This window comes from Porites lutea, chromosome 5 (genome assembly GCF_958299795.1).
Source record: "Porites lutea chromosome 5, jaPorLute2.1, whole genome shotgun sequence".
NCBI classification, from domain to species: Eukaryota; Metazoa; Cnidaria; class Anthozoa; order Scleractinia; family Poritidae; genus Porites; species Porites lutea.
In genome coordinates this window covers 5,728,127-5,745,009 of record NC_133205.1, presented here as the reverse complement: position 1 = coordinate 5,745,009, position 16,883 = coordinate 5,728,127, and the positions used below count along the sequence as shown (strand labels likewise).

Sequence of the window (16,883 nt, the reverse complement as noted above, 5' to 3'; positions counted from 1 at the left end):
AAGGTAGGCTATTTTTTTCGAGCTGCACCTGCTCCTCTACCAAATGACTTATTGCTTGAGAACTTCCTCTAACTTGTGTCTGACTTTTTGAAAGGTCGGATCACTAAAGTGGGTTTTGAAATTAGCTCTAATAGAGACCTTTAGGACGTCGAGGACGACTACGAGTACGAGATTTGACTTGAAGTCTTTTCGCGTCTTCTCAAAATATAGACTTCCCGGGAAGCTTCATTTTACCATTTTTGACTAGAAAAGTTAGCATTGTTATCTTTAGTGAAGGAGGTACGGTTACGCGCTCTCCCGATCGCAAAATGATAAAACTTTTAACATTTGGTATCTTGTTTTCGCCACCACGAGATTCGCGCGAAAACTCGAAGAAGAATGACGACGGCTACCACGTTTTCCCGTCAAAATATGGACTTTAAGATCCAAAGACGCGGACGGTAACGAGAACGTCAAAAAAACAATAGGTTTGATTAGCAAAACAACAACTTTGCACGTGCACCACGCTTTTTTTGTACATTTCTTTGCCCGTTTTTGCGAGACTACGACGTAAACATGCCAAATTTCGCGTTTTACGGAGGACGTAAACAAGCAACGACGAAATTTTATTTCTCTTACTGTACTTGGATATGGTGCCTAGAAATTCAACTCCAGGAGGGCTCGCCTACATTTGACAAAGTAAGTGTGTAGGAATAATTGCGATATACACTGAAAGAACGCAAATTTACTTTTTAAGCGACGTTGCCGTCGCGTCGTTGGATAAGGGACTTTAAGATCTTGGACGCGACGACTTCTAGAACGCGGTGGCTGATAAAGGACTGGAAATAAAACCCCGTCGTTTGCGCGCGAAAAGTAAAGTTAAGATCTCCGTCGCGCTGCGGGACGACGCGGTTGCAAACCGCTCTTTATCAGATAGATCAGTGTGATTCTTCGGCAATTCTTTCGCAGAAATAGCCATAGCATCATTTAAGAAAGTCCAAGAAATACTTTGTTTGTGCTTTGTTCGATAGCATCAGCTCCACTTCTTCGTTGACGCTTCGGTTTATCATCGCTTTCATCCGCTGATGAACCTCTTTTCTTCGTCTCTGACAGCTTCTCCATCGCTTTTAGTCTAACATCTTCCGCTTTAGCCCGATCGTATCGACGTTCTTTGCTAGCAGTTCCCCGTGTTTCCTGTAATTCCGCTTCGCCACTTTCCTCCAACGCGATGATCATATCCAATAGGTTTTCTAGTTCCGTTGGCTCATCGGGAGTTATCCCAGTTGCTTTTTCCTCTGCTAGAAGTTTCTTCTTATGCTTGTAAACAAGGATTCCCACGTGGTCTCGGACTGATCGCTTATCAACCCTGAATTTCGGCACAGTGCATTTGTTCAAGGTGTCTGCTATTTTTTCCCACATACTGCTTCTTTGTGTTGACCCTTTCTTAGTTGTGTAAGGATTTACATTGACGACTTCTCTGCATAGAATGGCTGCATGATCATGTGCCCAAAACATTACTGAACTAAAGGGAAGCATAAAAACACACGCAGTTTTAATAAAATTAAATTAAATAATGCAGACTTAAAATTGGATTTTAGCCGCAGATGAACAAAATAAATCGAGAATTGCAACGGTACAAGAGACGAGAATTTAATTCTTCAGATAAGATTTCGAATAGTTTTGGTCAATACTAAACTCAAACGAAATAAACCGTTAAACTTGAAGTTCTTTAGAATGTTTTTCTCTTTGCTACTATGCATACATCGCTACAAAGTGTGGTGGAAATAAGTACCCTGTCCAAAAAAAACTCTTTGCAACTCTTTTAGTCGAAAATTTCCGGAAATTCTTATGTTGTTCAACACATTTTTCTTTTCAATCAAGCTAACACGGGAAACAAAATCTAACCAAACCAACCATATAACGAACATACACGAAACTAATTCAGCCAGATAAATGAAAAGAAACAACAAGCACAAACAGACAGAGAAACCACACGCAAAATAGTCTGCGTAGCAGGGGCTTGAAAGGGGTATCGGCTCAAGAAAAAACGGGGCGCGCGGGGAGCCTAGTAGTTTGACGTGTGACGCAAGCTACTCATTACGATAATAGCATCAACAACGGAATTTTCTGCAGATATGTCGGATTTTTGTTACTTTGTGACTTGTGCTTGAAACATGATTATTACAAAATTAATACCAGGCTTGGATCTCTTTTCTACTAGGTTAAAGAATGACTTAGTGCTGAAAAATCAAGACATAAAAATGATCAACGAGAGACTTCTTGACTTAATGGTGAGTAGCTGTTGATGGTCAATTGAGCCGAGATGCTAGAATGTTATGCTTCAATTATCACCAGCACTGAACAAAGCTCATTTAGGCTATCCCTTTTACTATGACTCTCCTCCTTTTATGCATTGATCGGTCAGCCAACTCATTTAGTAATTCGATCGGTCGGTCGGTCGTTCAGTTAGTCAATCAAATGGTCAAACCGTCCGCCAGCCAGTTGGTCTGTCGGTCGGTTGGTCGATCGGTCAGTCAGTCAGTCATCCAGTTGCTCGGTCATTCTGTCGATCGGTCAGTCAGCCAGTCAGTGCGAAAAAATCGTAGTTCTCGCCAGTAAATTTCGATTTCTTGAATTTCTTGTTCTCAAAACGTGCAGGCTAAAAGCGTGGGCATGTACATGTACAGGTAGCGGTTCTGCTGCAATCGAAATAGACTCGGCAAGAAAGCCATTATGACATGTTCTTGTCTACACCAGCAATAGCTTTTTCAATGTGAGTCTGTCCTATCTACGGCGATTTCATTCACTCAGAAAGCCGATAACTACCTAAATTTTGTTAAAGTTATGATTGATTGGTAACAGAACTTCGTTTCGTCCAATTCGGCCTGTAATCATACTCGTGATTAAACAAATCGGACTCCCGCTACGCGGTCGTCCGATTTTGTTAATCACTCGTATGATTACAGACCGAATTGGACTCCACTCAGTCCTGTTACCATTTCTTATTGTTGAATCTTTAGGCCCAGCCAGATCATGCAGCAACAGGGTTCCCCAAAAGTGCTTTAGAGCAATCCTCGGATGACGAAACGTAACGAATGATTTTGTTATACAGCTGGTAAAAGGTTGTCCCAGTTTACATTTTTTTTATTCACATTTAAATGTATTTTAAGAATAAAATTTCTTCATGCATAACCGTAAATACTTACGCATGTGTTTGTGGTTAAAGACTTCTTGAGAAAGTTTGCCGTTGTAGAATAAAATGGATTTAAACGACTTATTTTGCTAGTTTGTAAGGTATTTTTATGATGTTTTATATGGATACGGTTTGCACACCTCAGCGACGAAATGTTTGATAAAACGAAAACAAAAACAAACAACAGCAAAAAACAATGGATTGGAAGGGGAAAAAATGATGAAAAGTGATAATTTAACGAAAGATGAAGCTGCCTCCCGTCCGCCTATCGATTAATCTATCTATTGGTGGTACAAACAAAGTATTGTATAATAATGTAACAATGTAACCTTTGTACATACACTTAAATGAACTCCCAGTTACATTAATTTTATTTATTTGTTATAAGATACTCTATTGTAAAACCTGTGATTTATTTATTAAGTTCGCCAAAATTAATAGTCGCATCCGATGATCGCTTAATTTTTCGTCTAATTTGTCAATCATGCTGTCGTTAACTGAAGGTATAAAATATAGGAAAAAATATAAAATAAAAAAAGGAAAAAAATCGAAAAAATGTTTCTTGCTTTTTGCACTTTGATTTAAAAGCCGCCGTCATGAGTGCTGGCCCCTCGTTTGCGCAATTCATGTACATATAGTTTTTCGGTCTTTATTTATTCAGTAGTTGATGCTTTTATTTTACTAAAAAGTTGCTCATACAAAATGGAAGTAGTTTACATTCTACAGCTGCATAGAATTCATTTTCCCTTTGAAGTGCACGTCTGATGTTCATCGCCCTGGTCCTGTGGATTGTCTGGTTTTTCCACTGTTTCGCGTTTACAGTCTTGTTTTCTTTCTTGGAAAGCTGCAAATTAATAAGTACACCCCACGATAAATACAGAGGCGGAACAGGACCTTGCTTAACATGTTTGTCGATGAGTGTCTTTTTTCCCTTGGTTATATACTTAGAAGATACCCTGCAAACTACTGAAGCAGTGTTATAAATAAGTACTGGAGGGGGTCATATAGTTACAGCAAATTACTTTTTACCCCTCCCCCCCCCCAAAAAAAAAGGTACTTAAAAAAACAAACAAACAAACAAACATTAGCAAATTGGCAAATAAATGGCGTTTCCTTTGTAAGAAGATGTTCAGGTGTAGCCCATCTCAGGTCTATGCGCTATTGCCACCAGTAAACTTGCCCACTTGAGGGTATTTAGGTATGGCTTCAAATCAAGAATTGTTGTCACAAAAAGTTAGAAAAATGACCTTAAAACAAAGTTTGTTATTGTTGTGATTTATCTTCTCTAATAGTACAATCGCAATTGAATTACCTTTTAGAAATCTTGAGCAATGCTTCTTGTAGCCTTAATGAGCGTCTCTTCCTGTGGTGACCAATTCCGAACCGAGCATGGAGATAGTGCGTGCGGTATGGGTCTCCCGGCCCTGATAATCAGAATTAACCCACGGTCATAAAGTATCGTAAACTGCCGCTTATAAGCCACACCCCACCCCTACTTATAAGCTCCCCCTAAGATATAGGTCCATCTACCTGTAAACAAAAAACTACATCCGATTATAAGCCCCCACCCCGCTTATAAGCTCCCCCCCTAAGATATTGGTCCACACCTGTACACAAAAATATACATGCGATTATAAGCCCCCACCCCCCACTTATAAGTCCCCCCCTCCAAGATATGGGTCCATCTACCTTTAAACAAAAAAAGCATCCGATTATAAGCCCCCCGGATATACACTACTAGGTATTTGCCTGCCAATTGCGTAGATTTTTATGCAAATAATATAAGTGCAAGTTCCAGCTGCCATAGTTCATACCTCCTTGGACGGCCGGAAAGTCAGGATGATCATGCATATAGACTCCTTTACTGTGATCAACCTCTGGAACGCGCCCTGTATTGTGTTAAAAACATCTAATTAATTTCCTGCACAAAAAGAGTTTTTGCATTAGCAGTTGTGATAAGCCTCGAACCTCGATCTTGAAGCGTAATCGAATCCCCCGTCAAAGTCCCCTTCTCTCGCTTCTTTAGGTCTGAAGCGTGGGAGCTAGTGTGCACCAGGCTCCTGATACGGCAGACATCCAGTATCAATATGTTACAAGCATTCTATGTCATTTCTTTATGTTGACAGCTGTTCTTGTTGCAGTTATGTGCTCTTGGCTTTACAAAGCTTTCTGGCTAAAAGGGTGGGCGGATATGAAGCAGGTAGTTGTAGGCGGTAGAGTCTACATTCTATAGCTCAGAAGAAGGTCAGGTATCTCATGAGGTTTAGACAATGTAGTATTTGCTCTCGCTTGTTAAGAAGAAGAAGAGCTTATTTGGTAGGAAATTAAGAAGAAGGGAAGCCAATTTAGTCGGGAAAGAAGTTAGTATGAAGGGGAGTGTGGCGCTAAGACAGTGTGTCGATGGTAAAATCTTCGTATAACGAAAACACGCAAAGCAGCAGGTTGCGTTTAGAATAACAACTGGTATAATTATCTCCTACCTGCATTGACTTCCGCGTATAACATAAGAATTCCCAGCGCTACCACAACTGAGAGACGTCTGACCAACATCTGAAGTTGATGAAGAAAAGGACTGTGTTTTTTTTTTATTAGAAATAAACAAATCACGGCAGCAAAGTCTGTGTAACGACGTCCATAATTCCGTTCGTCATTATAAATAAATGCCGGATACTTTTTTGTGGATAATGAGGAGATTGTTCTCCTTGAAGTCGGTCGTTAGCAGTGTCGTCTTAAAGCGATAAGCTATGTAGCAAAAATTTAGGAGCGGAGAACGAAGGATTGTTTAGTCATTTAGTGTAGGAAAGCCTTTTACACGACATAGTGTTGGTTTGAAGATAAAAGGGATACCGAAGTTTCACCTAGTTTATATGGTGTGAAATTTAGAATTTAACACTCCCTACTATTCGCCACTCTTGAAGATTTTCCTTGTTATTTCACCAAAATTGGGTTCGTCTTGTAAATATGTATTAGTGTGGGTTATTAGTATGGGTTATTCTTAAATCATGTAGTTCAAACCTCCCATATCGTACTATACTTTCTGGCAGTCTTTGTGAACTCTCTGGTCACTGTTATGCAGCGGGATTTTCGGTGAATGGCTTAAATTTGAATCAATAGGAGAAGAGTATAGACCGTACTTACTGCGTTAGCTGTCTGTCATTGACGGTACCAAAAATATAATCGTGCGTAGGAAGTTAAAAAGCTAACTTAACTTGCACTTTAAGTTTTGTGTCTCGTTCTTGGTGTAGAGCAGAGACAAAAAACAAGAGGCTTTCAACTTTAAAAAATAACAGATATAATAGTAACCTTTTGATATCTCAGGTGGACAGAATTCAATAATTAATGTTTCCCTCCGTGTTTTAACATCATTGTGAATCCAGCGACTTGATGACATAAAACGAAATTCTTGAAATGCTTGCTTATAATAAAAAAATCCTTTTCCCCCTCTTCACCCGCATGAAGAACCAATCTTTCCTCTAACTGTAGCAATGCTACCGTTGAAGGACAAATTGGCTCGACATGAGGGTGAAGTGGGGAAAAAACATTTTTTTTCCTCATAACACGTTCTTTCCAGGTGGAACTGTGTTCATTGTAGGTACATTGCTTAACCTGTTTCCACCTGCGTGAGTGCATGCGCGGTAAACGAATTTCAGGACTAAAGGGCGCGAAAGTATCATGTAACCCCCGACGGATTCCAAGCTCCTCTCCAGTTACTCCAGTCCACCTGATGGGTCATAGCTACCTTAAGCAAGGAGGACGACGACGGCAGTAAAAGCGTCGCTGAAAAATTTGCGTTCTTTCAAACTTAATCGCGTCTATTTGGACGCGCTCCATAATTATGTCAAATGCAGGCGACTTTTCCTGGAGTTGAATTCGTAAGGATTTTATAAAGTTCAAAAAGAGGAAGGAAAATTCGTCGTCGTATGCCCACGTCCTCCATCAAACGTCAAGTTAGGAGGTTTCACGTCGTAGTCGTGCAGTGGTACATCAAAGAAATGTACTAAAAAGCGTGATGCACGTTCAGAGCCGTTGTTATAATCAGTTATTTGAAGTCGTCGTTGTGGTAGTCGTCGTAGTTGCTTAAGCTCTCTATTTTGGCAGTAGAAAAATGTATGTAAGAGAGCCTGTTCCATTTACTATATGTCTTGGCAGAAAATCTTTTTGGTATTGAAAGATGAAACCTCGTGCATCTAAACCAGTTCCTGACTATTCATTTTATCACTTGAAGAGCCGGGTGAAAATAACCAATCAAACCACGTGAGTTTCCTGCATAAACTGGAGAAAGCGAGGGGATAACAATATAATTTGACGCAGTACTTAATATCGAGTCTAATGCACGCCAGTCTGTAAAGTCAGTGGTAGACGTGTAAGTTATAAATGGACGTGATGGCAAAACGTTGTGCAAGATAAAACTTTAAACTAGCTAATAGTGTTTCGTCAATAAAACAAGCCATATTTCTCACTAGCTTATTTAGTAATCAAACTGCAGCCGAAAGTGTTAGATGGGATACGCAAAGGTGTTGCGGCGCCAGAATATTCCCAACGCAAAGCAGCTGATTGGTACTAAAACGGGAAACAGGGAGCGGGGAACGAGAAAATGGGAACAATGAGTAACTTGAACCCTAGCCCTATCAGTAACTTCATTTCCAATTCTCTGCTTTTTTCCCATTTTTCCTTTTATTTCCGTTCCCCGTGCTCGTTCCCCTGCTCCTCGTTCCTCGTTACCCGTTCCTCGCTACCCGTTCCACGTTTTAGTAACACCCCGCAAACGCAAAGCAGCTTGTTGTTGTTGTTAATATGTGTCAATGCTATGAAGTCTCTCATGAGACACAGATTAGTGGAAATATTAAAAAAGATTGATTGTCTATTGTCCATACACGATCTATTAGATGATGTGGCTTTGTCTTTTTGTGACGTCACGTGCTTTTAAGACAACAACAATTTAGTCCACTATTCTGTTTCTCATTTCCAACAAGCTCTGATTTCGATAACAAAGTTCATATGTTCATCAGAGATATGCCGTATGCCGTCTCAAGCAGGTAGAATAGATTATATTCTGGAGTGGAAAAGATACTCCATTCAGGTCACAGTGGAAATTCTGTCACCTAATGCTCTTCTGCAAGTTCTGTACTTGATGCATAACAACGTACATTTCTTCAACTCCGGCTGAAGATTCAAGGGAATGACGAGTTCGTATAGTCAGTGGACAGAGGATTGAATGCATTTCAAGAATCCGTTTCGTAGAATTGTCGTTTTCATGCGGACTGCCATGAACTCTACGTCTCTCGATCCTAGAAAGGAACGCGAGTTTGACTTGCAGCTCTTCGTGGCCTACTTGACTTTAATTATGATATTTGTGGCAGTTATTGTGAGGTCCGTTTTGTGTACTTAAAGGAAGGTGGAACGGTCCTGATGAGTTTTTAAACGTCATGAACTAACTACAAACATGGTCGTAAAAAGGTAGGAGATGTAAGATATAACAGCTATGATGCATCCAAGGTTCAAGGTATATTGGCTGAAGATGCATGCAATACTCAAGCATGCATAATTTATTGAGAAATATCGCCACTGGCAGTGAAGCTCCGAAGAAAATATTTGTCTTAAGGGGTGATTACAAAGTCCTGCTATCGTTTTGTAATTCCAATACGTAACGACTTATAACGTGGAAGTCAAGGATCATGCTTCGATGAGTTCATGGATATTTTTTACTAATTAAATGAACTTTCTGAGGCAAATGTGAAATATAATGAAATCTTTTGTGTATTGTTGTTAGTCGGAATGAGAGAAGAACAATTCTATAGGGCTAGGAAATTAATTAATAATTTACAGTAAATATCGAACCCTAGGTATCGCCAAGCGCGCTTAACGCTTAATTTACTAAGAATTTTGTCATGAGTTGTTAAATCTAGTAAAAGATAATGGGAATTTGAATTCTTCGTAGCGCCATTGGACGCTAAAAGTATAGTTTAAGCACTGCAGTCATAAGCGAAAATATTAAGGTGCATGTCTTTGTCAGTTGGTCCTTTTTTGAAGAATTAAACGCTGGACAATTAAAACCTTCTACGATTTATTGGTTTATGCTCTTTGTTCAATCTCTCTCATTGAGATTTTTTTTAGCCAAGCTGTAGAGTTAGAGTGAAAAGGTTAAAGCTGAGCGCAAGCTGGCCATACAAAGTTGTGATGTATTTCTTTCCAGTTTCCCGTGATGCTTTTCATGTAGAGTCTGATGAATAGTTTATGAATTAGAGATTCGTATGAAAGACGTTTTGTTTTTCTGTACAGTGTTCATCAATACAATGTAATGAAGTTGAATTGTGATTAAAAGCTTGCGATTTAAAGCTAAAATAGAGTCACAGAGACCTTGAAAATGTGGTTTCACAGAGCAGTACTATGTCACTTCTTCGTCTTCCTAAAGCTTATCGGAGAAGCAATCGGTGCTGTTGAGGCCAGAGTGTTGACAAGCCAAAAACGACGTAAAAACTAGGTAAAGTGTGATACGTGATCAAAGAGTTTTCCTCCGGACAAGAATGTAGGAGATAAGGGTTGGCTTTTTGAATGCTTCTCTCTGTAAACGCTGGATTGGACGCCAATTGCTCACAAAGGTGTTCTTTTGGTGAGACAGTGGTGGGATGGTACCTGTAACTGAACAAAAGACTGACTTTCTTTTACAGCATATTGTTTTGTAGTAAATTCGTCTTTTGTTTACCAAATTTAACCTCCGTAGTAATTTTTTTAAATGAGATTGTGAGGGTAGCTTCTAGTTTGAAGGCGTGTGAGTTAAATGATTAGTTTTTTTTGTAAGTGTAAGGTCTTCATCTTTCCTTTTCTGATCTTTTCTGGAGCCTCGCACGAAATTTCTCAAGGTCCAAAGTGCATTTCCCAGATCTAGAAGTGTAATGTGATTAGTCTACTTTTTTTTCCACTCGCTCCAGCAGACGTTGGTTGGGGAGGATTGCGTCACAAGCCGAAAGAACGTCTGCGGGGGAGTGCTAACGTAGCGGCTTTCAGTGTCGGAATTTCTGGATTTCCATTTGCTGACGTATCATGATCAGCTGCCTACTGTCGGTCTCCGACTGGCTCAGCCTTGCTGCAGATATAAAACAGACTGAGATGGACTAACAAAATTACGCTCTTAAGGCAGAGCGGAAAGTTTCCACGCTAAATTTTTAACGAAGAAGTCGGCGTGGTGTGATCTTGCTCTGGTTTCCAGTTAAACACTTGGTTTTGGCGGGCTGGAACAGAATGGCTCCCTGATTTGTTCCCTCATATTTACCTGACGTATGGAGCTAAAATGGGTAATAGTAAGAAACACGAGTGCTGTTATAACGACGCCTAAGGTTATCCATCCACCAATCTGAAACCAAAGTGGAAACAAAAAGACAAAATTAGTCTTTGAAGCTTACCAGTAATATGGCTCACGACAGGTCGACTGTTGTAAGCCTTTAATAGGTAGTGTCTAGCTTTCGTTTGCCTAGATTAACACGTGGCTACAAATCTAAAGGAGTAGCAAGTTGGTCAGCCTACGTAGCTGGCGGAATTGGTTTAGCGCTGGTGAGAGTTTTCGCGGCTAAGCCGCCATTCTCGTGGCTTTGTGGCGTGAAAATTCAAAGCTTCTCCTTTCCATTCTTCGCACGGCTTCGCAGCTCCTCTGCCAAAACTTTGCGCGCGCACAGGCTACAAGGTGCAATGAAGTTGGTCAAATCATCAGGGATAGTTGGCCAGGACTATATACAAATACCATGCTGAAATCCAGCAATAACAAACGCAAGAAATTTCAGCATAAGTGTAAAATCAAAGATCTCTACTACAGCAAGAATTGTTGAGAGTAAGCTTAACCGGCACTCCATTGTCATAAGAACTTAATTATATCAATAATTAACCTATGTAAAATTCCATTATCCGTTATAGCAATAGAGCAGTCACTTTTGTTTGCATCAGATGGAAAGTAAATAACGAGGTAAATATGTTGCAATTAAGCGAATACTGCCCATCCCTTCTGCTACCATTAAACATCATGCTTCGTTCTTTCTGCAAACCCAAGGAACAGAGAGCACAATAAAACAATAACAAAAAAAGTCGGCGTTCATAAACGAAACCCTGTCGTTGTAGATGACGTGGTCAAATTGTTAGGCCACAGCTTACTCGCAGGCTAATTCGCTAACAGTTTTTTGATCCATGAGACACAACATCATCATCCATTCTAATGTACATTATGCTAGAGCCATAACTTACCCTTTTATAAAATATAACACCCTTGTCTTTGTCCCCTGTTAAATAGTGTCTATTTGCCTTCTTGTCATTTGTTATGTTTGATCCGCTATCCATCTTTGTCATCTGTGAAGTAGGGCTCGCGGACGCCGTTTGAAAGCGACTGAGTGAAAGACTGTTGTTTAGTGATTCTGCAGTTGCTTGTAAATGTTTCTGAACGGCTCCCGTGCTGTGTTGACTGAGCGACGGTGAAGGCTCCGTACTTCGCAGATATGTACCGTTTCTGTCTGCGTCTATTTTACTGATGTGAATTTGAAAGCAGGCAGTGAGTACAAGCAGGCTTTTAGGTAAGACAAAGCAATGCGGAGCCCCAACGATGAACGCATCGTCTAAAACGACAGTTGTCTGAGACATTCCGGCACTTGTGTACGAACAACGTAGCATTTGGTAATTATCTGTTAAGACGATATAGCAAACAATTAGTTTTTCCTATAAAAGTGCTACGCTTCGTTAAAATACAATGGGTAAATTATGGAATTGATTTAATTTGTGTCTCAAAGAAGAGCGGTATACACTCTTTTTTTTATATAAGAATATTGTTTTCCCGGGCCAGGCTGAATATTCTTATTTTTCCGCCGATTTTAGGCTGTAAATATTCTTGTATTATTCTTAATAATAGCTTATGACATTTCCGTTTTAGAATATATTAAAGTATCAATTATAGTTTTGTTAAATGTAGTTAGCTAGTTTTGCCGTTTAAAGAAAGGAATAAATTGAAAACCAAGAGTCTCTTGGTGAAAACGTATATTTGTATTGTATTTACAGATTTTCACCACACGAAATTATATCCTTTTCAAAATCTCAGCCTGGAGTTTATTCTTAAAGTATTCTTAAGATTTCGCAAATTTCAGCCTCGATATTCTTATAAAATATATTCTTATAGAAAAAAAAGAGTGTGGTGTGTACTTGAGCGCCGACCATTTTTTTGTGAGCTGAGCATTCCTAGCCTTTGAGTGGAAGGCGGGCTGACGGTGATTTTGTTTTGATAGAAACCTTGTGTCATTCGTAGCCTAAGAAGATGATTTACGATTGAAAAGCAATGAGGTTTCTTTCACAAAGGTTACCCCAGCCTCCAGCTCTCTTGGACTCAATTCCAGGATACGCAACCCGGCGAAAAATGATATATTCTGTCTCGCTGTTAAAACATTTGCATTCCTTTTTGCGAAAACAATAACTTTCAATACGTATTTCGCTTAAGGTTAAACCCTTCCATTGTCGGTTAGTAACAAAGCTTTCTATAAGTTAGTGTGTTTCTCTTTGTAGATAATTTATGAACTCGAGCACAGTGACCTCGGTGAGTAACAGCCTCTGAGATCTGCATAATTCTTCATATCATACGAAAGCAAAATTCAATAACTTTTATTATTCATTTGCTAACAACATTACTGTTTCTCAGCACGGTTTTAGGTTTAAAAATGAAATCCCCTTGTGGAATTTTGTGGAAGGGTGTCCTGGAACCTCTTACGCATGTGTGAACCGACCTTAAAATCTCAAAAGAAAGTAATGTCCTAATCCAAGTAATGGTAACGTGTTGAGGTTCTTCATTCTTTTCTGAGAGCTTCTCGGCTAGGCGTTTGCGAGAGCAGTTGCAGGCAGCTCCCATCCCACCGTTGGTTCCAAAAATTGCTAGGGGAGTGAAAGATCCCATTTCAACGTCCAGCACTATCTGTTGGTACTTCCGCTTTTTCTCCTCCTCTTGCTCCTTAAAGATTGTGGATGTTGCTTTTCCCTGGTTACACTTGGAGTTAACATGTGTTACTCTGACATCAAAAAATGCTGTAACTCCACGGGACCAAAAGCCCCCTGCCTTAAAGTCCAGTCTTGCCTCCGGACTTGTTACCGCGCTTTTGAGGTTGAATCGCTCATTAACGAGTGTTTAGTTGTGGTTCGACTTCAATGTTGGTGTAAACCTTACCAATAAGTGACGTAAGTAGGTTACGAACACCATCGTGTCTCTGCGCCACGAGCCCTCCCTTTTTGCATGACAGAGCATAGCAGACGGTATACTTCTCACTACAAACACACTTACTTGGTAAGTCGGACAGACTAATATAATAATAATAATAATAATAATAATAATAATAATAATAATAATAATAATAATAATAATAATAATAATAATAATAATAATAATAATAATCTGGCCCGTGAATGTATTCAGTGGGTTGATGAATAATTTTCTCTAATCACATATCAAATCTCTTTATTCACTGTTTCAACATATTTTTTTTATTAGCATAAAACATAAGACAGGGTTTTGCCAGTAGGTTATTAAGCAGTAATATATTTTCAAGCAAGTTTTAATCGCTCTTGATTAAGGTAGTACGTTCATTCAGCACAAACCAAATACAGATTTTCACCAATAAGCTTACGTTTGAGATCTAGCCGGAACTGAGCAAGAAAAAAGAAAGACCAGATGTTACCATGTGCTGTTTAAAAAAGATGCAGTGAATTATTCATGGCATATTTTGGTAGTGATAACGTGATGAAAATATTAAACAGCTTGCCAAGTATTCAAGTATTTTTTTAAAGAGAGGATTTTCGCCAATGGAAACCCCAAAGTTCGACAGGAGTATCCTCATAGCGATAATTAATTTATAATTTATAAAAAAGAGAGGGAAATGCTCTTCGATTCGCTTTACTTGTGATCACGAAATTGAGGAACCGGCATTACAACCTACCCCATAAACTATAATCAATGTTTTTGTTCTCAATATATAGCAAAACAAATATTAACGTTCTCCCGCTTGGTTAAGTCTAGCCGCCTTCAAACATATGCGTCTTGTGCAAGACAAAGAAGGTGTTAGCTGTTAAATTTGTATTCAAATTTGTGCGGAAATTAAGTTTGTGAGTTTTGGCTAGAACTCTTGCTTAGAAAAAATCTAAAAAGGCTAAACCTGATGTGTTTGTTATGTCTTACCTTAATTTATCTCGGTCAGGTTCATTCAAAGCCATGCCTAGGATTATACGCTTAACATCTGGTAGAGCAGGAGAAAATAAAGTCAATTCTGAAATTGATTACAATGAAGCGCGTCTGTCAGTCAATCAGAAAATAGTCAGCGTCATAGGTAGGATAATTGGCCCTCATTAATGTAGATTTTATGCTTTGTTAGTTTGTAAATTTGAAACTGTATAAACATTAACTATAGAACATAAAAAATAACGGAACTTGTATTTGCCGCAGTTGAAGCTCGATATAACAACGTAACCTGTATAAAGCAAAGACCCAGGTATGAAGAACGAAAGTGAAATACATGGAAAGAACCTTGTGATATCGAGTTTCCGCTGTACTAGAAAACGATTTGTGTGTTAATACATATTGAGCGTAACCGTGGGTGCCAAAAATAAGGTTGTCTACTGTGCTTTATAAAAATGCCGAGATATAAAGGTATTAGTGACATGAAGATAAAGTAATCCGCCACAGGCCTATCATCGGGTTCTATTGCATTTCATCTATACAGTATCTATGCAGAAATAACAATTTTCATCACTGAAATGAAAATCCACTTGTCAGATTGAGCGACAAGCCTTTTGCGTTAGTACTGCAGGCAGGTGTTGGCTTGGGCCCACCGACTGAGAACTATTTTTGACATTACACCTTTTCCTGTAATGTTTATTCGTCCAAGGTTTTTTTAATAAAAATATATATATTTTTTATAGACCTAGAGAAGGACATAAGCACAAAAACCGAGGAAGAATACCATACAGAAAGAAACAATCAAAGAAAAACCACCACAGATAATGTGCAATAAACATTCTTGACAAAAACTGTTCAAAAATTCAAAAGTGGTTTTCCACTTTTTGACAACATGACCTTCAGACTGATGGTGTTTCGATATAGTTTTTTCAGAGGCCATACTGATATTTCTCGATCGCCTTCCAGTTAAAAGTGTTTTTTTCCTTGTCCGATCGCTATTAAATTTTCACCAGTAATTGGCTAAGGATTGAAATTTGTGACAATGTAGTTTTAAGTCAAATCGATATTACTATGACAACAATAAACAAAAAACTTTAAAATTGGTAAAAGCCAAATTTTTTCTGATCTAGACCAGCTACTGAAAATCCAACACTAGGAAAACACACAGAATTTTTTATTTCTTACGAAGGGTATTTGCTAAACACCAAACTTTAAGTTCCTAGTGTTGAATTTTCAGTAGCTGGTCTAGATCGCGCAAAATTTGTCGTTTATCAATTTTCAAAGTTTTTTTATTTATTGTTGTCATAGTAATATCGATTTTACTAAAACCTACATTTTGACAAATTTCAATCTATAGTCAATCATTGGTGAAATTGTTATAGCGATCAGACAATAATAAAATCACTTTTAAAGCGATTGAAAAATATCGGTATGGCCTCTGAAAAACTACATCGAAACACCTCAAGGAGGACGATAATCCAGCGCGTGGGAACAAGATGCCACGTAACTTTAACAGGCTTGTTGTTCTAAATGAGCCTATGCTCTGTTGCTTTCCATCTGATTTCAAGTTAGATCAATTTACGAATCTTGGCACAAAAGAAAACTCTAGTTTAAGTCAGTGTAACGGTACAAACGTGGGTTTTGTCTTATAAGCTGTGATGTAACTTCCAAAGACGTAGACTACGAGCAGTCTCTCTTTTTTCTTGGTCCATCGAGCAAAACGCGCGAGACACGCAAATGACCACGCGAGGCGCCACTCGACGCTCGCGCACTCCCCTCACTAAAGTCTACTTCAGGCAAAGAAAACCTGACAGTCTAGATCGTGTTTCGCAAGAACTGTTCTCTCGTCCTTACTTTTCTTTCTCCTTTATCGATCTTCCTCTTACCCGCTTAAGCCAAAGTTGTACGGCCGCATAAAGTTGTCCGGTCGTTTTCTGGGTTGAAGGACACGACCAATATATGCTTTACAGTACAAACAAACCACCATGCCAAATTTATTTACTTTTTTAAATCATGACCTCTAATTAGTACATATTTTAATGTAAAATCGCATAATACAAATTGCAATAAAAAAATTTTATCGCTTCTATTGGACATAACTATATAGAACACTACTCTCTGGCTTCTTTTTTGAATGGCAATTGAACTGAGTACAATTTGGTCTGAAATCATACGCGTGAAGTATGATTTCAGACCACAATTGCACCACACGAAGTTCAATTACCACTTTATTACTTCCATTTTGAAATCGCAGAATTTAGTCAGTACTAATATTTTATCGATCAAGTAGCGGGTTTGTTAAAAAGCCGAAACAAAAAGGCTTTTACATCTCATTTTGTATTCGAAACAGAAATGATGCGATATAGAACAAAAATGGTGCGATTTAAAACAGAAATGATGCGATTTAGAACATGAATGACGCGATTTGGAACAGATGCGATTTAGAGCAAAAAATGGTGCGATCTAGGAATAAATCACACCGCTGAGAGCCAATCAGATTGCACGGATAGCCAGTGATTTCAAAGTGGA

General features: G+C 38.8%; 2 protein-coding genes across 2 annotated transcripts in view; one reads left to right on the top strand and one right to left on the bottom strand.

Annotated features, from left to right (window-relative positions):
• Positions 1-3,382, top strand: part of LOC140937612 (protein FAM227B-like) — a 41,296-nt gene extending 37,914 nt beyond the window's left edge. Inside the window, exons 14-16 of the mRNA XM_073387161.1 lie at positions 1-3; positions 2,201-2,270; positions 3,000-3,382. The exon at positions 1-3 is cut by the window's left edge and continues 72 nt beyond it. Coding sequence (XP_073243262.1) covers positions 1-3; positions 2,201-2,270; positions 3,000-3,071 — 145 coding nt within the window. The 3' untranslated portion in view covers positions 3,072-3,382. The remainder of the gene's footprint in view (positions 4-2,200; positions 2,271-2,999) is intronic.
• A 453-nt stretch (positions 3,383-3,835) lies between these two features.
• Positions 3,836-6,476, bottom strand: LOC140937613 (uncharacterized). The gene is made up of 5 exons (XM_073387162.1): positions 6,311-6,476; positions 5,653-5,722; positions 4,987-5,061; positions 4,485-4,596; positions 3,836-4,016 (listed from the first exon to the last, which is right to left on the bottom strand). The coding sequence occupies exons 2-5, from the start codon at positions 5,720-5,722 to the stop codon at positions 3,989-3,991; spliced, it is 285 nt and encodes a 94-aa protein (XP_073243263.1). The 5' UTR covers positions 6,311-6,476; the 3' UTR covers positions 3,836-3,988.
• Positions 6,477-16,883: the final 10,407 nt, after the last annotated feature.

What these genes read in the sequence shown, in the direction of transcription:
- LOC140937613 (XM_073387162.1), bottom strand. Translation starts at nt 5,722, where the DNA reads ATGTTGGTCAGACGTCTCTCAGTTGTGGTAGCGCTGGGAATTCTTATG. An exon ending in CTTTCCGGCCGTCCAAGGAG is followed by an intron (nt 4,597 to 4,986) that starts GTATGAACTATG and finishes TCTGATTATCAG; the next exon opens with GGCCGGGAGACCCATACCGC. An exon ending in TTGCTCAAGATTTCTAAAAG is followed by an intron (nt 4,017 to 4,484) that starts GTAATTCAATTG and finishes ATTAATTTGCAG; the next exon opens with CTTTCCAAGAAAGAAAACAA.